Below are 24,493 nucleotides of genomic sequence, written 5' to 3'. Positions count from 1 at the left end.
ACAGAGAAAGAAAGAAAGAAGCCTTGCGCTTTAATAAAAGCATCATGTTGTGATTTGGTGGTATTTGACATCACGATATACAAAAAGGTGATGACCAATTTTCAGATGGGTCAGATTTTTTTACTGCAACTTAATTTTTACGCTATTAAAAGTCTGTTTCTTTTTTGTCATAATATTATGCACACTATATTCACATAAAATTATTAATTCTTGTTAGATTACTACTTTTTTCTCTAATATTTAGACATTATTTTTGGAAAATCGGTGCTGATTTTTCCATTTTGTCAAATAAAAACACCCCTGCTTTATTAAGTGGCAGATTATTCTTTTATTGATATTGCCCATTCCAAAAATGCGCCAAATCTAAATTATTATTTTTTTACTGCAGTAAACTGGTTTAGACTGCCTCACTATAATACATGATGTCAAAATGCCTCCCGGGGGGGGGGGGGTGTATGTAAGAATCAGATTGTGTTCCTGAAATTATACTTTGCCAGGCAATTTTAATCGATCAATAACCAGTCTCCATTTTGTCTGCATTTAGTGAATAAGTCGGTTAAGCACATTCGGGGGGACAAATATTTCTCTCTGTGTAGATCAGTCTGTGCTAGTGATGTTAAAAGCGCACAGTTATCCCTTGGTGAGAAGACGCCTACATTGACTCCTCCCTCATCTGCATCACCGTACTCGTTCTACTCTACTCCACCACCTCGTCACCTTTTCCTCTCTCCTTTTGCATGTTACTTCCATGGTACAGAATGAGGCTTTGCCTGCAACAGTGGAGAATCAGCGTTGTTGGTGAGAACAACAGTTGACCCAGCAATCCTCCAAAGCGTAAAAGCAGCCTCGCAAGTGCCAAAAAGTCAGAGTAGCAGCCTTAAGGATCGACGGTGAAGTTTGCTCAGGTTTCAGCGGGTGAGTGAAACAAGATTTTCTAAGTTTCCATCATCTTCTCTAAAGACACTGAGCCGATTTAATATTTTTTGGATCTACTCAGCACCGACAATGAGAGAAGCAGTTCACCGTTGAATTGTAAAACAAAAAAGTTTGAACAGTACCGACGTGGCCCCTAGGCTGCAGAAAAACAGCTGTTGCATCTTGTGCCTGGACCGCTCAGCACGTTGCAGCACAATGACATTAATGCTCCTTAGCAACTGATGAGGACGTGCAACGTCGGGATGACCAACCTGTATTTGACAAGTGTGTTTTTCACCTTGTTGGAGAGACGAGCGAGGAAGTCAGCGAGAGGGAGCAGCGGAGGGGGGCCAAAGAGCCAGCGAGAGAAGGTGTGAAGCGACCGCTCAGAGAGGGAATCAAAGCGGTACAGTGGGAAAGGCATAAAAGCCGCAGGGAGTCGGAAACTCTGCCAGACTGAAGGAGTGAAGAAGAAGAAGAAAAAAAAAAAAAGAGTCGACAGTATCAAAGAACTGGCCAAACGCCCGTTTACTGCAGCAGGATTGTCTTTTGCCGACAAAGCCACAACTGGTGAGTATTGTATTCTGTTTGAAGTAGATATGAAGTAGAAAATTCAAACATATACCCATTTTTCATTTGGTAAAATTATATTTTGCATTCATACAAAAATAGTCATTGTTACATGAGTACAGCCGGAGTTAAACGATTAAAATAAGATAAGCATTGAGCAGTCATAGCTCAGGTTCAAACTTGTATTGTACATTTACTACAGTCGTTTTACATTTGAGGCTTTATTTAAATAAAACACTGACACTACTGATTAGTAACATTGGATGTGTTTAAACGGGTACAAGAATATGTGTAGCAATGTCGTGTGTGTCTCTTTTGGAGTGGGAGGTATGAGGAGTGAGACGATTAAATTTTAAGTATCATTAAAAAAGATGGGGGCGACCACATGCCTGGAATGCTAGTACTTCTACATTTGTGGGTGTGAAAAAGTTTTAAAAAGAAAATTGGAACTTTTAAGAAATAAGTGACTCAAGATATTCTTAGAATAGAAGACTAGAATGTACGGTTGTTGAACATGAACATATTTACACTTCATTTTTAAATGCTGATAAATAGCTATTTTGCATGGCTGGTATTTTGGTTTTGTTTTTTATGTATAAAAAAGTAGTTTAGGTCAGGTATGCTTTGAAAATAATATTAAATACACTGTGTCTCACAATGTATGTATTTATATATAATATACACAAAATTTTAGCCTTACTTTAAGAAAAATATTAAAACTCAATGACAATATATTGCAATCTACAAATATAATTTATACTATGTTAAACTCTTATGCATTCTGTGTCTTTGCTAGCGCCCCCGCCTGCACCCACTGAGACAAAGAGACTGTATGATTGACAAAAGGGCTCACGCTGTTCATGCCGTTGTTCTATGGAACAAACGCGCCAAGGTGCTGAAACCAATGCAGTCTGTGAACAGTCTTCCTGCCTGCTTGGAGGCGGAGACAACATTTTTATCATCCCAGGCCTCGTGCTCACAAGACATTTCCAGGGCTCGACAATAACGATGTACCGATGGCCCGGGGCAAGTTAAAACAAAATTGGGGCAAGTAAATCCAATCAGTGATATTCCAGTCGTGTAAGTGCACTCTGGCATGCCGTACTACGAAGAGTGTTTTTTTTTTAAGCGGTTCTTGTTGGGTGTTGGTAAAATACGGACTGCGTAATTCCGGTGGTAATTTGCAAAGCAATCCTTGCAAATCTTGAAATGGACCAATCAGAATCGTTTATTTAGACCGCAGTCCACAGTCCGCGTTTTACCCACACCCGTTCTTGTTTGCGATCAACCAATCAGCGATGGTTTGACTACGAAAACATCTATCATTTTCTACCGCTTTTCCTCACGAGGGTCGCGGGGGTGCTGGAGCCTATCCCAGCTGTCTTCGGCCGTGAGGCGGGGTACACCCTGGACTGGTCGCCAGCCAATCACAGGGCACATATAGACAAACAACCATTCACACTCACATTCATACCTGTGGACAATTTGGAGTGGCCAATTAACCTAGCATGTTTTTGGAATGTTGGAGGAAACCGGAGTACCCGGAGAAAACCCACGCATGCACGGGGAGAACATGTAAACTCCACACAGAGATGGCCGAGGGTGGAATTGAACCCTGGTCTCCTAGCTGTGAGGTCTGCGCGCTAACCACTCGACCGCTGTGCCACCGATAAATTCTACCTGCATATCAAAAATGTATTAAATGACATTTCCAATATAGTTAAAGGTAGGTAGAGGAAGGATCGGTAGGAAGTGATGACCACGTGTAGACTGTTCCGTAGGATGGTAACTGTCAAGTGTCTATGATCAAAGCTGCTGTTTTTAGCCTCACGCCTTCTTCCACCAGCTTCACCATCATCAGCAGTAAAAAAACAGGAACACTGAAGTGCCTGGAATGCTTTCTTTCCTATATGTGCTCTGACAGGGCAGTACACGGCCGTCCCATCAAGTATCCATAACAACGGAACATAAAAATTAAAGCGTGATTGCAGCCATTCATCACAGTTAGGAAAAGGTATCTCTTTAGGTGAATCTGTGATGCGTTAATGCAATTTCCTTTTGTTTCATTATGATTGAACCTTGATAGGTGCCCATTAGAGGCCTGGCTAAACCACGGCTGCGGGGGAGGACGATTGATCCTTGTGCTAATGTGTACAGATAGATGACCGCATTAGGATGTAAATAACTAGCCCGGTCAATCCACCCTGTCATATAGACATGACACACAGCAACAGCAAGGGGATGGCATCTTGTGTGCTTTCCCCATGGCAACAGCACTATTAACCCCCAACAATGATAAGGACTGAGACCTGACAAAGTTAAAAAAAAAAAATGTCTCTGGGTTACAAAACAGTCGACAGCAATTAACTCATTCATGAGTCACAGATAATGATTCGTTTTAATTTAACAACCGCAGTTCTGGACTGCAAAGGGTTATTCGGGTCAGTCACGGGTGCTGCATAATAGCCAACAAGGAGGCAATAAAAAAAAAAAGCCAACAACTGTTGATGTAAATCATCTTCAGAAAACTCTCCATGTCCCAAAAATACCGCCTCTTTTCTACATTTTTACACATAGACCATCTGCAGATCTGCGACGCTTGGAATTAAACATTATATATTGATGAACAAACAATTAAATACATACAACTCTTAAAAAGGAAGGGAATGTGGCAGCATATTAATTTAGGTTTCAAACAGTGGAACACTGCAATATGGCGTTATGTAAAGGTAAGTTATATAACTGCCTTGAACATTTTAGGATTAGTGTATGGACTGCAGTGTTATCACAGTGCAAAGTGAATATTGTGTCCAGAATGTTCTAGTGACAATCATACTGTAATGATAAGTGTTGGGACAGTACATTCTGTCCCTTATTAAATAAAGTCATCAGCTTTTTATTAATGGAATTTTATAATGTAAACCATCGCTCCTTATCATTTACCCACCAAACCCTACACATTCCATGAGTTACTCTCATAAAATTCCCAGCTGCTTAGTCGCTTTTTTTAAACGTGTCATATAAGCTGCTAATTAGTGTGAATTCTGTGTGAATCTTACTCGGCCAAAGTTTGACTTGTCCAATGTCGACGTGCTCACTGAAGTCTGTAAAAAGTTTATTTGGGGACAGGGGAGTTGAGCTGGGGGTTGCCGTATTGCTAACAAGAGTCAAGTTGGACTTGTCAGTTCTTATTAATGAGGAAACTGACTTAGATTAAGTGACTGGGGATTAAAGCAGCAGAAACATAGTGTTGGAACTGAGGCCCTAGTAAGAAAAGACCAAATTTTGGAATTACATTGGAACCTTGGTTAGCGTCTTTAATCCCTTCCAGAACTGCCGACTCTAACCAAAATATATAGTAACAAAATAAATGTGCCCCTTAAGAAATATTACAAAAAATTCCACAGACAAATTGGGCTGTCAACATTATTTGGAGACAATTTTGCTTGAGACAATTTTGTAATGATTATATACAATTACAATATGAGTAAAATATAAAATATTTATTAAACAATATAAAAACACAAACAAACAAAATACATTATTTAAAAAATAAAAGGTCTTTTTGCAAAAACTGAAATTACATAAAAAAATCACAATAATTTTTTTCTGATTTCTGATGTTGAAACAAATTGAGAAAAAACCCAGAAATACTTCAAAAGTTCAATGTGTCAGTGGGTATACTGTTCACTTTGGGCAACTTTGTGTGCACAATATGCTGTTCACGTTAAAATGAGGTGTAACGTTTCAAAGTACATGTTTTGAATTCAGCAAAATTTTTCAACAAGCACGACTTTAGTGAAAGCTAAATATAATCCAATAAATGTTCATTTATTACTTTTAGTGTCAGTCATATGAATTTTGAATTGTATTCTGTATTCTGTATGGCGTTGCGGCGTTGTTATTTAGCAACAAACTACAGTCACCCGCTCTTGACATCGTGGGTGGCAACAAAGACGTACCTGTTTCCATGTCTTAGCACGGCTGTTAACAAGGACATTTTCTGATAAAAATACATGAACAACACAGTTGGACTCGAGATAAGACGCACGCCATATTGTATGCTAACCGGAAAATGTATCCAAAGTTTTGGTGTAAATATTCAAAGTTGTTTCTCGCAGTTAGACTCAATCACGATAAGTGAATTTCCACAAAGTAGGTCTCAATAGTAATAAATATTATTGCAGTTATGCCTTGGAAAACCTGTTTACTTTCTTCTAAATACGCTTTTTAACATTATTACTGCCTTCTAGACATGAAATAACATCCCTATAGTCACCTTTACACTCATATTACTGAATAGAGTAGATATAATCAGAGAAATTAAGACATATCAGACATAAATAAGACACACTTTTTTTCTGGACTGTGTACTTCCTGCGATGGCTATTGTCTCAATGTATTGGAATGGCAGCTTTAAATGGCTTCACACTCAATTTTTTTTACTCAATATAGTAGACATCAAAAGAGTGAATAAGCCATATAAAACCCCTGATAAATGAAAGCATTAAAATTGTCTGGACTGTTCCGAAATTCAATAACATTGGAGGTAGGACGTATCCAGGAACAGTGTGTCCACCTTTGAGCTTCTATTGAATTAGAAGACCTCCAGGGTTTGAATGGCACTGATTAGACAAAGTGTGTTTTTCTGTGGCACATGATAAAAGTTGTTCACATAAAGCATCAGCCACTCAGGACCATTAGCAACAGTTCTAAACAATCCTGTGTCAAAGCCAGGTCCTTGAACCTCCTGAAATATGCTTTTTCCAGCAATGGCACATACAACTAGAAATGCTTCGCCTGCAGTCAAGGAAACACACACACAGTGTATCCACTTGATTGAAACAAAATATGCCTATAATCTTGCTCACGCTCACCGCCTCCACCACACTGTAGGTAAAGCTGCGCCTTTGACCGCAGCGTCTTGGGAATTTGTATCTGAAAAGCACTGTGAGATACACGGCAAAGGTTGCAAAACATTGCTCAGGGCCATTTGAAGCCGGAAATACATAAGATGTGCATGTCAACAAATAAAAGTCGCAAGTCCAAGTCACCGGCCGCACGGTGGGTAGCGAGATCTGGACGACCTGGGTTTGAGTGTTAGGTGTGTGTGTGTGTGCGCGTCTTTTTTCTCCAGGTACTCCAGATTTCCTCTCACCTTCCAAAAACATGCATGTTAGGTTAATTGAAGACTCTAAACTGCCCATAGGTATGAATGTGTGTGTGAATGATCGTCAACTGTATGCGTGCCCTGCGATTGATTGGCAACCAGTTCGGGGTGTACCCTACCTTGCTCCAGCAGACCCCCACAACCCTTGTGGATGGATAAAGTCACCTTATGACTTGGACTTTATACCACATGGGTAAAAAAAGAACGAGAACACAGCGGCATTTGGTGAGTTATTTGTGGTCTGTATAGAAAAAGATTTTTGATGTTGGATTCCTGATTTCATGGCTGCCTTAATTGGCGAGAAAAACAATGCCTCCCACATACAATTAAGTATCCTCTGGAGAGCAGCAGCCTCTTGTTGTACGGCATGACTAATCGGACAATGTGGGCAAAATAGCAGAGACAAGAGATACCGAGTCCAACAACTCACACGAGCACCTTTGCCATGTGCGCAAAGGCAGAGAAAGGCAGAGATTGACGCACCATTCAAACTAGAAGAATAAAAACCGTTTCAAAGTTTTTTGTTTTTTTTTTTTTCCTACTTTATTTCGAAATCATCCAAAACACAACAAACCAAACATAAATCAACACAAATAAAAATACCTATGTAAATATAAACACACACATGTTCGAAAGGGAATGGGAAGAAGTCAAGACTTATCTAGTGCCACCCCTCTAACCACCCAGATTCCAACCTCATCCCAACAAAACATATATTATTCCTTGTCTACATGGAATAAAAACCCCACATCCAACCACCCTCACCCAGCTTGAGGCACCCAACCACGTGCCAAGAGCAACCAGTTCATTACTAGTCATCATATTGTACATAGTCCAGTACAAAAGACAAAAAGAATGAAACCACTCCAACTATACAGTCGCCACACCAGTCATCACAAGCCAACATGGATCTAAAAAAAACATCAATGTTATGGTATTGTAAATGTGAGAGAAAAAAAGAAAAATATTCTTTAAAATATCTCAAATTACCATAATTTCTGGACTATAGAGCGCACCTGATTATAAGCCTCACCCACTACATTTTTTGAGGAAAAGCGATTTTGTACATACACAAGCGGCACCTGTATATAAGCCGCATGTGCCCACATTAAAACATGTAAACATATTTACAAAGAAAGACGGTACATAGAGAGAGTTTTCAAAGTTTTAATAATATAACTTAACAATAATAATAATATAACTTTCTTCACAAACGGTGCCTGTGACGCGGCAGTAAAACGGTAGCAACATGGTTTCCAGTGTTTCCATCTTTATCGGACAGCTCGATTGCCTTTAGCTTGAAAGCTGCTTCATATGCCTTTCTTTTTGCATTTTCCATGATTGAGGGTATGTTCACGCTAATTTAATTTATGCACAAGACAAGAAGTTGCAGTCTTCCTCGAAGCATATATTCCACCGGTCTTAATCTTACCTTTTCTACTCGAGAGCCCCTGGCGGCCGTTAGAATACAATATGTACAATACGTTAGAATATGTAGAATTACATAAATTGGCCGCATCACTGAATAAGCCGCAGGGTTGAAAGTTTGGGGAAAAAAGTAGCGGCTTATAGTCACACTTGAGTCTTACTACTTCCCTATTGTCAAGTTCCATCATGACTGACTAGGGGTGTCACAAAATCTTGCAAGATTAAAAATAAGACAATATTTATCATTCAGTCTTGTGGGCACTAGGCCTGGGACGAAAATTAATTAATTAAATCACACAATAAATGAAAATCTATTTGATAATTTAACAGACCATGTGCATGTTTTCCTCGTCTCCCACCTCCAAAAGGGCAGGGTTTCAACACCTTGGCACGGTTGTTCCACAACAGCATGAATGGAGTGAACCTTTTTGTCAGTATTGCAGTGGGTAGAGGCGGAACCGGTACCAGAAGAGTGTAACACAGTAGAAATTATACAAGTCTTGCCCCCTAAAATCTTGCCTCACCTCGTTCTAGCAGGCCCAAAGTCTCGCCTCTACGACCGACTACACGCTTGGTCACATACAAGACTTACAGTGGGACTTCAGTTTTCATATGCCCCGGTTTTGGCAAGATTAAAAAATGAGTATGTTTGTTTTTGGAGTGTGCTTAACAAGCTAGTCGGGTGCCCAAACACAGCATCAACGCAATGGTGACTCCGTCTGGATAATGGTTCTTTCAGAGTTAGGACAGGATAGACAGATTATGTCTCGAGAATCTTTTCATTATCTTTATTGTGCGTGTGATTAATTTATGCATAGAACGCACACAGGACAATGAACACTTCCTCCTCTCAAGCACTGTGTCATGCACTGATGAGACGTTCAAGCACACATTTATGAAAATTTTACTTAATCCATTGTGGAACCAAATATAGAAAAGGTGGCACTGTAAGAAGCCAGCCCACAAATATTAAGCCATGGGCTATATGTCTTAGTTTATAGGGTAGCTTGTGTTTTATTGGTAATAGAATATAGTTTATGTTTATATGTTATGGTGTATCCCATCCTTAATACATCGTCTAACTCTTGTTTAGCTCCCAACAGCTGGGCTTAGATGACACAGAAAACAACTTTGGACACAAATAGTCATTCAAATGAGAGGCAACTTGCCCTGAAAATCAAATTGAGGTTTTAGGTCATCAAACTGTTCACGTCATTGGACAGCACAAATGGGGTTACACATTTTATATGAATTTAATAAAGCCTATGGTACTCTTTGGAAGGCAAAAGTGCCCCCCCTCCCCCCCAAAAAAAACACACAACTTACTTGGACTGTACCATAATTTATCAACATTAGGCAAGCTACGCCTAAAATGTAATATATTTGTATGTCATATATTTACTATTATCGTTATTGTTATTTAAATCTTTTTTTCAAAATCAGTCTTTTAATTGTAATGTGTTGTGCTGCTTTTTAGAGACTTTCACAAAAACAACTGCCAAATACTGATTTGCATACGACATTTAACGAACACACCGGTGACAATAGTAGTAAAATATTAGTTTAAATTGTTGTTTTGGTATTATTTTATTTAAGTCAGCAGCCTAAAAAAAGACATGCTTTGCAATGGCCTACTTCAGGCAAATCCTAGAAATTGGATGGATGGAGCTGCAATGCTGCCTCGGTCAACCAGAGAACCAGAGGAGCCTAGAGGCAGACTGACGTCATTGCAGTGCCCCTGGGGACGTTGCTCGGACCAAATGCATTATGGGAAAAGAGTTTGTTTTTTTTTCATTTTAAATTAGTTAAATTGGTACGTTTTTAGATTTCACAGTTATACCGTCTAGGTGTTCAGCTGCTGTGTGATGAGTTTAGTGTTATTTGAAAGATGACACCATCAGTAAGACTGTTGTATATAATATTAATTGTTACACTTTTACATACAATGACCTCCTGCGATTTTCCTCACAGACTCACAGAATATTTAAAGAACAATTTAAACAATAGTTTATGACTGCAGCTATTGAATATTTTAGTCGAGTATTCTACCAAATCTTTTGTCAATTAATCGAGTAATCGGATAAAACATATTTTTTGCTTGTTTAAAGAGAAATAATAATATACATGTGACTAAGTAATGAAGGAGCAATTGGTTGAATTAATTAGACAATGAGTGTTTTATTTCTTAAATGGACATGGTACATAGTGTAAGTGGTGGTTATGTTTAGGGCTTTATATACTATATGCAATCTGACTGCACACAGAAGAGTTGTTGAAGGAGTCTAACTGGTGTGAATGAAGCAGGCAAACTAAGATGGAGTTGAAATAAAATGCTATATTAGAAATGTTTTGGAAAAGGTGCATGTGAGAAAATATAACATTTAAACATCCAGTAAAAAAAATATTTAACTAACGCAAAAAGACAGCTTTTACTAAAGTTGTTGAGTATAATGTTTTTTTGGAACAAGGAAACAAAACACTTTGAGTTCCCTGAGTCATTCATTAGTTCAGTTCAGGGCTTAGCAACAATTAAAGATACAACAAACAGAGACAATTATTAAAAAACATAACCGAAACATAGCTGAAATTAAGGTAACAACAAAAACTTAAGCCAATTACACCACTAGTCACTCAGCCACGCAATAATAAAGGAACTAACAACAAAAATACATTATCGCAATGATGTTAATGGCACGAATGGTGCAAACAAACAAGTCACTTTTCCACACATCATAGTGGCTTCAAATACAAAGAGTGGAAATGGTGAAAGGTGTGTGCAGCTTACCGCTGAGGTGTTTTATCCACCAGCCACACCAGTAACCACTGGGATTTCATTGTTGGCGCACAGCGGTGACGGAGACAGCAACCATGTCACAGTGTTGTTTTCCTTTGTTGTCTTGCCAATTCCTCTAGATCAGGGGTCTCAAACTCAATTTACTTGGAGGCCACTGGAGCTCGGGTCTGGGTGAGACTGGGCCGCATCAGGTTTTCCAAAAAAAAACGTATTTATTAAAAACAAAAAATTTTTTAAAACTTCACTTTGGTTCCAATTTTCTACAAGAAAAGCTCTGATAAATATCTTACTTTTTATTTTTCTACACAAAATAAGATTAAAAATAAATAAACAAATCAAGAATAAAGAAAATCAATCAGTAATAAATAAATAAAATAATAATAATAAAACGGCAAATTATAAAAACTTAAGAAACCACATGTAGTTGGTGGGTAGACAAATTATTTTTTTCAGATTAAAATGAACAAAGCATTATTAGAGCCCTGTAGACATGACAAAACACGACTATAGTCACATTTATACTCTTTTTATTTACAACATATTGCGCAACTGCAGGGTCTTGAGACACATGCTAACTCGCAAACTAGAGAGCTAGCAACCTAAACGGTAGCCTTCAAGTTATTTCCTTAAATAGCCAAAAACTTACCACTTCCACACGGATAGGGAGGATAACTATTAACAGTTATTTAACCTTTAACATGAACATTAATCAAATAATAATTAATTTTTTCTGGGTACATGATACCATACAGCAGGGGTGCTCACACTTTTTCAGCATGCAAGCTACTTTTAAAATGACCGAGTCAAAATGATCTACCCACTACAAAAATGCAAAACATCTATTTATTTTCAAATGTATTGAGGATTATTTGTACGTACAATGTATGTTGATGTACCTTACATAACCAAATGAGCCAATATTGCGAAACACACATAATTAACTATTAAATTATTTTTTTGTAATTACCTGAGTTTACTTTGATGACTTGCACTGAATTGAACCAGCCAGGGGTGCGTAGTCCGGACAGTAGCTGCTGATAGCCAGCCTCAAGCACACTTCCAAATGTTTATCAGTCATGGATAATATCCGTATCATAATATCCGTATAATATTCCATATCCGTATGGAAGTGATATGTTTTTTGCCTTTTTACTTGGTCCAGTTTTTGCCTTTTTACTTGGTCCAGCTCCTTCACTCATTTTAGTGACCATAAACTTTAGCGAGGGCTTTAAAATCTCGCAATTCGCCGACTAGCTTAGCACTTTGCATCGTTGTTTACGCATGAGCGGTGACCCAAAGGTCAAAATTCAGTTGTCATCTGATTGGTTGTTCTGTATGTCAATCAAGTAACGGGGATGGATGATAGGCTGACATCGTAAGTTCTGCTGCACTTAGAGACGTTGTTTGATTTGATTGGTCGCCCGAAGGGCTACATTCTGTTGTCATCTGAATGGCTGCCCTGTATATCAATCAAGTGACGGCATTGATGCTGGGATGATATTTTTTTAATGTCACGCCGCGATCGACCAGCGATCGACCAGTACCACCTCCGCGATCGACCGGTAGCTCGCGATCGACTTAATGAGCACCCCTGCCATACAGCATCCATATCAAACTTGCGCGGGCCGCACTAACATTAAACTTTCATATCCAACCAACTATATGTGGTTTCTTAATTTTTTATTATTGCCGTTTTATTATTATTATTATATTTATTTATTACTGATTGATTGATTTTCTTTATTCTTGATTTGTTTATTTATTTTTTCTTACTTTGTGTAGAAAAATAAAAAGTAAGATATCTGAGAACAGTGGAATGTTTTATCAGAGCTTTTCTTGTAGAAAATTGGAACCAAAGCAAAGTTTTTTAAATTTGTTTGTTTTTAATAAATGCGTTTTGTTTTTTTTTTAAAACCTGATGCGGCCCAGTCTCATCCAGACCCGACCTCCAGTGGCCCCAAAGTAAATTGAGTTTGAGACCCCTGCTCTAGGGAAACAGCAGCCCTAGCGTTCCGCCTGAGAACTGCACGTGATGCACTAATTAGATGCAGAAATAAACGATTAAGATGCCATTGAGGGGATTGGGGTAGTGACTACGCTGAAGCGTAATCCAGGCTTTGTCCTCTCTTAAATCACAACCTAGCTCAATATTGCTCAGAAATAATGAGTGCGGACCTACTAACAAGATGGAAATAAGACCACCATAGATTTATTTTTTTGAGGTGAAATTACAAAAAAAAAGGAACCAAGCGACGACGGAAGAAAAAAAGTGTCGAGACTTGAGACAGAAATGAACAAACAAAAATAAGTACAATGCAGACATCTGACAGCAGTGCCCATACAAGGCAATTAAAAGGGTCCCTTAAGACAACAGACATTTCCTTTGCACTAATTGGGATACTAAGACAAGCTCGGACCGGTGCAGTCAGACTGAGTGGAATATTTGACACAGAGGGGAATTTCCATGTATTTATTCTGGAAAAAATATTACTAAAAAGTACATGTGCAAGTGAAAAGTCTTTTCATGAAGTGCGGCGTCCTGAGTACTGAACTGTATTTTGCCAATTAGTGGGTTAAATAAAGTAAATTGTAAATTAATAAAATGCTGATATTAGCTGACCTATCTTTGTAAAACAGCTTTTTAAAGACAAAACCGTACCTGCAGACGCCAGAAGGATATGGTAGTCGGTGCCTCTTTGAGTGGGCATGTCGTCACCTGCTTCCTGCTTCTCAGAGTCCTCATAACGGTCCCAGTTGGACTCCAGCGTCCTCCTGGAGAAAACTGTCCTGTGATCCTCCTCATGAACATCGTGCTCTTCATCTTGGCTCTGACAGGAAGAAAATAGGCGCAGTGAGAAACCGTGTGTCACTTCAAAACACATATACACATGGGGTGCCCTAATATGTTCATGACTGCATATATTGTTGTGTAAACTAAATACACCACATGATGGCACTGTTATTATACCCCAAATTTTGACTTCAGTTACTTTGACTTGAAATTTCTCACACAGCTCTATGAACCAACAACTGTAACCATAAGGTGTTTAGTTGAATCACCACCAAATTTGGTACGCACCTTTAGGGAACTGACAAGCATTTGTGTGAGAAAAATGTGAGCAAAATTGTCCGCCATCAAACAAAAACATCTCTACGAAGTCATGGTAAACCAAAGTATGTGTCATGAGCAGAATCGGTGTACTTTATGCGGTGATAGATAGTCAAAAGTATATTTTGTAAAGTCATCATTGTCCCATTGGTGTTGTGTAGTTTCCTCGCAAATTAGAAATTTCACAGTCAAGTTTTCTTCACGATCACAAAGTCAACATGTTTACACGAAATATAATAAACGACCACCAGCTTGTAAGAGACCCGCTAAAGGGGATTTTTGTGATTGCAATCAAGGAGTCCATAGGTTATGTTCCAAAGGGGATTTCTTTGATTGCAATCACAGGGCCCCTATTGTTTTGCTTCTAATTCTGTCATTGTAACAACAGGTGAATTAGCTAACAGAACTGCCAGTAGAAATGAAGTAGAATCATCTAGTGTCATTTTCAAGCCAAACATGGCCCAATGATGCACTTCAGTGCTTTTTTTCAAGTATTTCATCATGATGAAAATTATTATTTTTTCCCTAATCAAACTACAGGACCTGACAGGAAATGGATAACCCTTGTCACTACGCATTTATATTGCAACTACTCTTTTGACATGCATAACCTAATACAAAAGCACAAAAGCTGTATCTACGTTAATAAAGTTTATTTAGTTTAAGTTGGTTTATAGCTGAAGTGTATAAACATAACAACAATGTGTTTCTAATACATAATTTGTATATACGCCGAATGGGACAGAATGTGTCGTCCTCATTTGTCATTTATTTAAAAAAATTGTTGCATTAAAAAATAATGAATGCCAGTTTGGCAGAGCGCGGGAATTACCGTGTGTCGGAACGCCGTGTCACTTCCGCGACCACGACCGCGGTGGTGGTCTTTGTTACCCCGGCTTCGGTGTTGGCCTCCTCTGCCTCGGCCTCTACGTTCACTGCCGAAATTATCACTGTCGTTTCCACCATGGCCTCCTTTTTTCCAGCTGCCTCCTCTGCCTCTACTCGGCCTGCCTTCCATTACTGTTCACTTGTCCACCGGGCAGCTTTACCTGTAACACCAAAAGTTTGGGGCGCAATTGGTGTTACATTTAACCGTGTCCGTCGAAACACGAACCATAAAATATAGTACTTCCGGTTAATTTGTTGACACTCATAAATAGGAAATAAAAACAATACTATGCGAGCAATACATATATAGAAAATATATTCGATTTTGATGGCATATGGAATAAAACTGATATTAATAAACACATACATGCAGTTTTTAAAAATATTGTTTTTCTTCTTCTTACAGGACAATAGGAGACCTGCCTCGTCGTCTGTCAACCTGAACAAAAGGCACACCAATCATGCATATTGATCCCTCAAACGGCACTTTTGACAACACCACGCACATCCCTTCTGCTCCCCATAGCCTTTGGGAGGTCATTACCATAGCAACTGTCTCGGCCATTGTCAGTGTGATAACTATTGTCGGTAACGTTTTGGTCATGGTGTCCTTCAAAGTCAACAGCCAACTGAAGACGGTGAATAACTACTACCTGCTGAGTTTGGCCTTTGCAGACCTCATCATAGGAGTGTTGTCTATGAACTTGTACACCACGTATATTCTGATGGGCTACTGGTCCTTGGGAAGCCTTGCATGTGATCTTTGGCTAGCGGTGGATTATGTAGCCAGCAATGCTTCCGTTATGAACTTACTTGTGATCAGCTTTGACCGATACTTCTCCATTACAAGGCCGCTGACTTACAGAGCTAAGAGGACTCCAAAGAGGGCCGCTATCATGATAGGCCTCGCATGGTTGGTCTCGTTTGTCCTCTGGGCGCCACCCATTCTTTGCTGGAAGTACATCGTAGGAGAAGAGAAGGAATCGATGGACGAATGCCAGATTCAGTTTTTAACAGAACCCGTGATAACATTCGGGACTGCGATTGCTGCTTTCTACATCCCCGTCTCCGTCATGACGATTCTTTACTGCAGGATCTACAAAGAAACCCAAAGACGCACAAAAGATCTGGCAGAGCTGCAAGGACTCGCGACTGATAATGTCCAAGAGGGAACTAAACCGCAGAAAACTATTATTCATTCTTGTTTCAATTTCACCAGAGAGAAGGGAGATAGAAGTCAGGCTTCCTGGTCCTCGTCAAACCAAAGCAACGCCACAAAAACCACCACGAGATCAGATGAAGCGTGGGTTAAAGCCGACCAGATCACGTCCTTCAATAGCTACTCCTCATCTGACGAGGAGGAGCATCACGCTTCCATTGAGACCCCGCAAAGATCTTTGAGAGACAAAAGTCAATCTGATAAGAACGGCCAAGTGGCGGACTACACAGAAGATCAATATTCGTATTCAACGCCTTCAAAAAAGAGCAGTAAAAAATGTATTTCTTATAAGTTCACACCAGCTCCAAAGGCTAAAATAGGCACCCCTGCTCCTGCTTCTCCTCAACTTCCGGAAACCGAGGAGAAAAACGCATCCCCTTCCTCCTCCACTACCTCCAAACCCATGGACCCGGCTTTGAAAAACCAGATCACAAAGAGGAAGAGAATGGTTCTGGTTAAGGAGAAAAAAGCAGCACAGACCCTCAGCGCCATCCTCCTGGCGTTCATCCTCACGTGGACGCCGTATAACATCATGGTGCTGATCTCCACGTTCTGCGCCAAGTGCATCCCGACGTCGCTGTGGCACCTGGGTTACTGGCTATGCTACGTCAACAGCACCGTCAACCCCATGTGCTACGCTCTGTGCAACAAGACCTTCCAGAAGACCTTCCGCATGCTTCTGCTGTGCCAGTGGAGGAGGAGGAGAGGCGAGGACAAGCTATACTGGTGTGGACAGAACCCCAACGCCAACAATAAAATTACTTGATGTGTGATATGTGAGCCATAGAAAGGGGCTGGAGCCTAGCCCAGCTGATTGGTGGACACCTTAAAACTGGTCGCCAGTCAGTTTCAGGGTGATGTTTAATGGGGCATTGAGTGGGAATCAATCCCACACAAGCTATATAAAAATCAGCTATGTGGACCACTACACTATCAGTGGCCCTCATTCGCTGCTTTCGTCTACATGTTGATATTACTGATATTGTTTGTGATCAGCATGAAGTGCTGCATGTGATTTATTTTTTTCTGAAAATGAAGTTTAAGTTATGGTACTAAATCTTATTAACATTGTGGCTCGAAGGTGCTACTCGAAGACAGTTGCAGTATTTCCTGGGGTGTTTACCAAACTTCAGAAAGTGTTTGTAAATAATATATTTTAATCATGCTTGTGAATATTGTCGTTGTATTCTCAGGGCATTCAATCCATTGCAAAAGGACTGTTAAGGTTTGTCTTAGAAGATGTTTCGCCTCATCTGAGCAGGCATCATGAATTCATGCTCAAAGACTAGGTAGGACAGCTCTAGTCTGGGAGCCCGGTGAGAGCCCAGTTGGACTATTCATTCATTCATTCATTTTCTACCGCTTTTTCCTCACAAGGGTCGCGGGGGGTGCTGGAGCCTATCCCAGCTGTCTTCGGCCGGGGTACACCCTTGACTGGTCGCCAGCCAATCACAGGGCACATATAGACAAACAACCATTCACACTCACATTCATACCTATGGACAATTTGGAGTTGCCAATTAACCTAGCATGTTTTTGGAATGTGGGAGGAAACCGGAGTACCCGGAGAAAACCCACGCATGCACGGGGAGAACATGCAAACTCCACACAGAGATGGCCGAGGGTGGAATTGAACCCTGGTCTCCTAGCTGTGAGGTCTGCACGCTAACCACTAGACCGCCGTGCCGCCCCCAGTTGGACTAGAGGTGTCCTATTTAGTCCAACTGCTGTGTGTCCCACCTCAGTCATATCCCACCAGGCTCTCAGACGAGAACTGTCCAAACTTGTCTGATAGGTGGTGTACCACAGAGTCTTTGAGCATGAAGTAGACTAGAGCTGTCCTATTTACTCTGACTGGTTTGTGTCACACATAATCTTTGAGCATAAACTCATGAAACCTGCTCAGATGAGGGGCAAAACAGTCCAGTTGTAACTGATTGAATGCCCTGAGTAATTATTATGTTTTAATTTAAAAAAACACACCCACAAATAATGCACCATAATAAAGAATAGAGTGCATTATGTATTAAAAATATATACACTTTGTGTTTTTTTGTCGATATTATAGATTCAAAAATCTTACTGGCATTGCAAACTTTTCCCTTTGGTTACACTCCATCTTTTTTTTTTTTTTTAAACGAAAATAAATATTTTTTACACCTAAAGCTAATCTAATGAAAAATAATGTATAATGTAATGCTTGAATGTAATTATGTGACATTTATGTGTATTTGAGAAAAAAAAGAAATAAATCAATTTATTTATTCTGGAGTCATATTAAAATGTGTGGCAAGTTCCTCACATTGTCATTTACACCTGCACTGTAAATATATATACATAGTATTTATTTCGGTTCATGAGTTTGTACATTTACTTCATGTTTCCTGCTTTTGTGAACTATCAGTGGTTGCACTTGACGTTTTGTTCAAAGGGCTAACTGTTGCTTTGTATTACTGTTAGTTTTAATGTGATATTCATTCATATAGTACAGAAAATAAACAGCGATGAAGATCTATTCTAGGCACCATTTTAGCATAACGACACCTATTGTATGTCTCCCTGATGCTGTTTTTGCGACTGAATCTGTGGTAATTGTTTGTGCAGTTATAGTAAAGTGGCTCTGTATGTATTAATATGACATAATAGTGAAATACAAACTCAATAGTTGAATTATAATTTTCTCCACTTTAACATTGACTCTGGCCTGATTTGTACAGTTTAGGTCCTCTTTGTGCCATTTTGCTATTTACATTTAAGTCCTAATCACATCATATATATATATATATATAGTACATTAATACATTTAAAAAGTGGAAGCTTTCACACAAGTAGGACTGAGACAAATACATGTTATATACCATCACAATTTATTTATTCAAGCTTTTTAAATAAGATCTTATCTTAAGTCTTAAAATTACTCAATGAATCTTCATTCACAGTCATATTAATGAAATAAAAAAAAAATCTCGACTATGTATAGATGTCTTTCAGGCAGTGGAATTAGCAGCAAAGCACACAAAAGGATTAGAACAGAATAATGAATTAAGACAAATAAAAAAAAATGCTTATGAATGGGGGTTTTTTTCATAGTAGTGGGGGTTGTTTTACAGTTTGAAGTAGTAGTTCCTAGAGAGACCTGAACAACAGAACCAGAGTGGGGGTGGGGGTGGGGGGAGCCACTTAAAAATATCCTGCTTCTGTGACTTTGACGTGCTTCTTCAGAGGGACTACCTCCGCTTGACAGCCGGCCTGGTTCCTTTGCTGCTGCTGCCTGCCTTGCTGGAGCCCTTGGAGCCGGAGAAGAGCTTGGTCATGAGCTCGGACACATCCGGAAGTTCGGGGTTAGGGTTAAGCATGTTCATGGACTGTTCCATTTCCTGGAAAAAAAAAAAGGCAGTTAACTCATTTAGTACAGTGCCTTGTTAGTAAGTCAGACCCGTCCTTTAGATGAGCCGTCTTTTTCAAGACCCATGTGACCCATTTGGAGAAACATCTTTAAGACAAAATCCAACTAGTCTCCTGGTATGTTTGTGTGAATGAAAAGCTCAGAATTGCTTAGTCCCGGAGTACAAAAAGGTGTTTGTAGAAAATGAGGTGTAATTCTCCAATAAATAAAATTATCAAATAAAAATAAATATAGATATTACACACAGAAAAAATGAAGGTTGTGGGGGGCCACATTTTCTGCATTAAAGATGCAAACAGCCCATCCAATAGTATATACAGTAAACCTCGGATATATCGGACTCGGATATATCGGAAATTCGCTCACAACGGACCGATAAAAAAGAACCAATTTTTCTGTAATGCATTTCCAATAAAAATTCATTGCATATATTGGATTTTTTGTAACGGATTTCGCCTATTTCGGACAAAATCTCCAGTCCCGTTCCAATGCATTTCCATTAAATTTCCCTCGCATATATCGGATGGCCGCATCGTGGCGCTCCGATTCGCCGAATCGTGACAGGCCGTTATACGACGTCATTTGCAGCGTTTGCAGCGTTGCCTGCGCGTCCAGGTACATTGGAAACATAGTCAAGGAAGTGCGTTTTTCTAACGGATAAAATCCGATTTACGCATATACCGGATATAAATCCGATATATGCGTAAAACGGACATTTTCCGGTATACGCATATAACGGATTTCGCTTATATCGGACAAAACCAGTGGGAACAATTGAATCCGATATATCCGAGGTTTACTGTATTTATGATATACTTATTTTACTGTGCAGTTAATTGCTTCAGACTCAACTCCCTCTCTCTTTCCTCTCCAGTGAGACTGTATACACTAGCCTACTCCCTTCCCTTGCGCATCCAATCAGAAAACACAGTCTCGATGCATTCAAGGACTTGGGTGAGTATTATTCTGTTAAACATTACACATACCCACCAGGTCATAACAGTATCCTTGAGCATGTTTAACAAAAGGAAGAGGGTCTCCAGGCTCTGTATTGTCTTTGGCACAATCGCTAGCCGCATTAGCTGCACAGTCCTTCATTTTTTATGTGTAAATTCTGCTGGTGTTGTTTTTGTATACAGGAGGAAGAGGAGGAGGAAATGATGCGCATTACCTCCGTGTGTTGCCGTTTTGATCGTGATATCCCGATTGTTTACAATTACCATGTATACAGGAGTAACACAGTTTGCTGAGCCATGTAAACAGGTTATTCTGAATGTTTCAGAAACTGGAATATTGACTGCATTTTTTTTGCAGGTAAATAATATGCATCAGTGGCACCCATACACCCAATGCAGTGCATGGATTTCTAATCTTAACACTCTCTATGGTTTTTCTTACCTTTCTCATTTCTGGGTCATTGGTGTTGACCACTTTGGGCAGCAGAACGATGATCAGTAGTGGGAGCACCATCATCATTACCTGCAGCAACAACAACACAGTCAATTCCAACACAGGATAGAGATATATTACAGAATATTAAAAAAAATACTGTCTGGCAGGGATGTTAATAATTGCTCTTCGGGGTGAATAATTTTTGACTTTGGAGTGATTAACTTCTTTTGCACTCCGGTTTCCTCACACATTCCAAAAACATGCTAGGTTAATTGGCGACTCCAAATTGTCCGTAGGTATGAATGTGAGTGTGAATGGTTGTTTGTCTATATGTGCCCTGTGATTGGCTGGCCACCAGTCCAGGGTGTATCCCGCCTCTCGCCCAAAGACAGCTGGGATAGGCTCCAGAACCCCCGCAACCCTTGTGAGGAAAAGCGGTAGAAAATGAATGAATGAACTTCTTTTGCATCTGCCTAATTCATATTCCTAATTAAGTTAAAAAAATGTGTGAGGATATACTAATAATAGTGGTTAACTTTTATTTTTTTAAAACACATAATTGCCTGTACAGTTAATATTGAAACTTTTTTATGGTGACAGTTTGAACCCAGAGCAGATTTTTATCATTCTTTCCAATGGGACTAGCAACACAGAAATGTGGCTCATAACCAAGGAAGAAGGGTAAGCTATTTTTTATTTACCATTGGATTCATGAGAAAGTCAGTCCAGCCCCAGGTCTCCCTCTTCATGAAGTAGCTGTGAAGACCACTGGCTCTAATTTGCAGAGGATACGGCTGCCTGATGACCTCTGAAGTCTTAATGTAGTTCACAAGACGAGCCCTATTAAATAGAAAAGCCATAGAGAACTCACAAACATATTTTAACTCAGTGGAATGGGAAACTCATACCTCATTTTGCCCTTGGATGTGATGTCAACTCGGACTGGCTCAAATCGGTACGCTGGAGCGACAACTTCGACAACGTAGGACCCGGAAGGGACATCGTTTACAGCAAAACTTCCATCAGTTCTGCAACAAATGTTAAAAAAAAAACAACATTCATTCAGTACCACTCTTGTTTTGTTGTCGTGTTAGCAAAAACATTTGGGTATTTACATATAGAGTCATCTCTCGTTTATTTTTCATTCATTCATTTTCTACCGCTTTTCCTCACGAGGGTCGCGGTGTGCTGGAGCCTATCCCAGCTGTCTTTGGGCGAGAGGCGGGGTACACCCTGGACTGGTCGCCAGCCAATCACAGGGCACATATAGACAAACAACCATTCACACTCACATTCATACCTATGGACAATTTGGAGTGGCCAATTAACCTAGCATGTTTTTGAAATGTGGGAGGAAACCCACGCATGCACAGGGAGAACATGCAAACTCCACACAGAGATGGCGGAGGGTGGAATTGAACCCTCCTTGCTGTGAGGTCTGCGCGCTAACCACTAGACCGCCGTGCCGCCTCGTTTATTTTTATTTTTTTTAATTTAATAAAAAAAAAAAATAGTAATTGTTGACAGCCCCATCCTCATTAAGGGAATTTCTGCAAAAAAGGCTTCAATAATAATAATAATAATAATAAATGGAATATTTTCATAGCTGTGGCGTATGTAGTAGATACTAAAAATAACTCCTGCTCGTGTGTCACAGTAAATGTGTTCCCCAGGGGACCTTAGTTGTATGGAAGACAAGAAATGATCATATTCTTTCTCTTTCGGCTTTTCCTTCAGGGGTCGCCACAGCAAATTAATCGCTTCCATCCAACCCTGTCTGTCTCACACCAACTACCCTCATGTCCTCCTTCACAACACCCATAAACCTCCTTCTTTGGCCTTCCTCTACGCCTCCTACCTGGCAGCTCTAAACGCAGCATCCTTCAACCAATATATTCACTATCTCTCCTATGGACATGTCTGAACCGTCTTAGTGTGGCCTCTCTGACTTTATCTCATAGCCTCTAAACATGAAATGTCCCTCTGATGTACTTGTTCCTGATCCTATCCATCCTGGTCACTCCCAGTGAGAACCTCAGCATCCTCATCTCTGCTTCCTAACTGTACTTTCCTGCTTATTAATGAATACCTTGGTGGCTGTAAAACAAGGTACGGATGAAGTAACTTAACATTTTGAGTTATTATACAAAAAATACATACATGCTACTCATTAAATGCGTAGAGAAGTCATGTCATTTAGTGCTTTCATTTGTATATAACAAGTATATTCTAGAAGGTATATTGTTAAAACTAGACAGTGAAGCTACATGCTTTTTTGTCTTTACGAAGGCAACACCGACTGTTATTGTCGCATTAGCATGTTGTGTTAGGCCTGACCTCGCCACCACGTACATGGCTGTATTTGGCCGTATAATAAACACTTGACTAAATACCAGCATATATAAACACCAATGATATTTTAATGTAAATTGACAAGACTATGAAGACAACAAGGTGAAGAACGAATGACAGTAACTAGCTAACTGCCGTTAGCTAGCTTGTAAAGATACGTCACTAAGCTAATTCGTTAGCATGCATGTACAGAATGGATAAGTCTTACCTCAAAAAACCCACGTAGTCTTCACCGTCTACAAGAACCCTTGCCGTGGAGACCCAGTCTTGTGTTTTTATCCCAGGTACGATCGCCCTTCCTTCAATTTTAAACCGATCTCCTGTGGTCTGTATCGATACACCTGCGCCAGGCCCTGTTTCCATATCGGTAAAACACGAAGCCACGACGAACGTTGCCTGCACGAAAATCCACAAAAGCGCTATTCTCTCCATGTTGTTTGTTGATAATCAAATCAAAGACTGTTTAAATTGGAGAGGCGACAACATGAAAAACGCCTATAGTCGACAGCACCGAGCGTACATCAGCTGTCCTGACGTCACATCAAAGTAAAAAAGCTTTATTGTTCAAAGTTTCATTAACAAACGGAACTGATGCTGTTAAGGCTGCTGTCTTCACCATAACCGTCAAGCCTCCACTTTCCACTTTCACCGAGAAAATATATTATTTCGCCATTCTTCTTTCACCATGCCGTTTTAAGTTTAAGTTTCCCGTATTTTCATTTTCATGAAAAGTAAAAAAAATCTTCTGAAGTTCTTCCGGAGACACAGCCTCTGATCCGCACATCGGCAATCGGCAGTAGTCAGGCCTTGAATATTCTATATACACATATATTCTATATATATTGAATAATGAATTCAATAAAATATCAATACAAATAATATTAATTACAATGATAATAATAATTTTCCCCATAAATCCACCAATGAATCCACCAAAAAAATAACAGCTCAAAAACTAATAAAATATTGTACGGTTGGGTATATTATGTTGTTCCAAGCTGCCGTTTCATGTGTAAGCTCTAGAGGGCAGTCAGGTTCAACATGCTTGTTAGAGCAAGCGTTTGGAGGGAAAAGGGTAGAATAAGAGATTGAGGAAGTGTTGCGGAGTGTTCATGCCTTGAGAGTCAGAGTGAAAGACAGTGCTGTATGCTAACTGATTACAGCCATCCTGACGTGTCGTTATTCAGCCCCCATTACAATATAATTGTGAACAGGAACACGTGACGCAGACTGTCCAAGATAAATAGATA

The 24,493-nt window shown here is 39.7% G+C and overlaps 3 protein-coding genes across 5 annotated transcripts in view; 1 reads left to right on the top strand and 2 right to left on the bottom strand.

Moving 5' to 3' along the window:
• Nucleotides 1-15,077, bottom strand: part of aven (apoptosis, caspase activation inhibitor) — a 36,117-nt gene extending 21,040 nt beyond the window's left edge. The window contains exons 1-2 of one of the 2 annotated variants that reach the window (XM_058057873.1): nucleotides 14,819-15,077; nucleotides 13,537-13,705 (exon numbers count right to left, since the gene is read on the bottom strand). In XM_058057873.1, coding sequence (XP_057913856.1) covers nucleotides 13,537-13,705; nucleotides 14,819-14,952 — 303 coding nt within the window. In that variant the 5' untranslated portion in view covers nucleotides 14,953-15,077. The remainder of the gene's footprint in view (nucleotides 1-13,536; nucleotides 13,706-14,818) is intronic. The other variant, XM_058057872.1, reaches the window with a different exon arrangement.
• On the top strand, nucleotides 705-18,831 carry LOC131107644 (muscarinic acetylcholine receptor M5-like). Of its 2 annotated transcripts, XM_058057867.1 has the most exons (3): nucleotides 705-915; nucleotides 998-1,485; nucleotides 15,281-18,831. In XM_058057867.1, exon 3 carries the CDS (start codon nucleotides 15,336-15,338, stop codon nucleotides 16,857-16,859), a length of 1,524 nt encoding a protein of 507 aa, XP_057913850.1. In that variant the 5' UTR covers nucleotides 705-915; nucleotides 998-1,485; nucleotides 15,281-15,335; the 3' UTR covers nucleotides 16,860-18,831. The 2 variants fall into 2 exon arrangements, with proteins under 2 accessions (XP_057913850.1, XP_057913849.1); XM_058057866.1 differs by having other exon boundaries at nucleotides 705-1,485.
• Nucleotides 18,832-18,939: 108 nt separating this feature from the next.
• On the bottom strand, nucleotides 18,940-23,940 carry emc7b (ER membrane protein complex subunit 7b). Its single transcript, XM_058057878.1, has 5 exons — nucleotides 23,452-23,940; nucleotides 21,800-21,919; nucleotides 21,593-21,731; nucleotides 20,898-20,978; nucleotides 18,940-19,470 (listed from the first exon to the last, which is right to left on the bottom strand). Exons 1-5 carry the CDS (start codon nucleotides 23,673-23,675, stop codon nucleotides 19,321-19,323), a joined length of 714 nt encoding a protein of 237 aa, XP_057913861.1. The 5' UTR covers nucleotides 23,676-23,940; the 3' UTR covers nucleotides 18,940-19,320.
• Nucleotides 23,941-24,493: the final 553 nt, after the last annotated feature.

Source organism: Doryrhamphus excisus, chromosome 19, assembly GCF_030265055.1.
Source record: "Doryrhamphus excisus isolate RoL2022-K1 chromosome 19, RoL_Dexc_1.0, whole genome shotgun sequence".
NCBI classification, from domain to species: domain Eukaryota; kingdom Metazoa; phylum Chordata; class Actinopteri; order Syngnathiformes; family Syngnathidae; genus Doryrhamphus; species Doryrhamphus excisus.
Note: the sequence above shows the minus strand (reverse complement) of the source record. Positions and strands in the feature narration are given on the sequence as shown.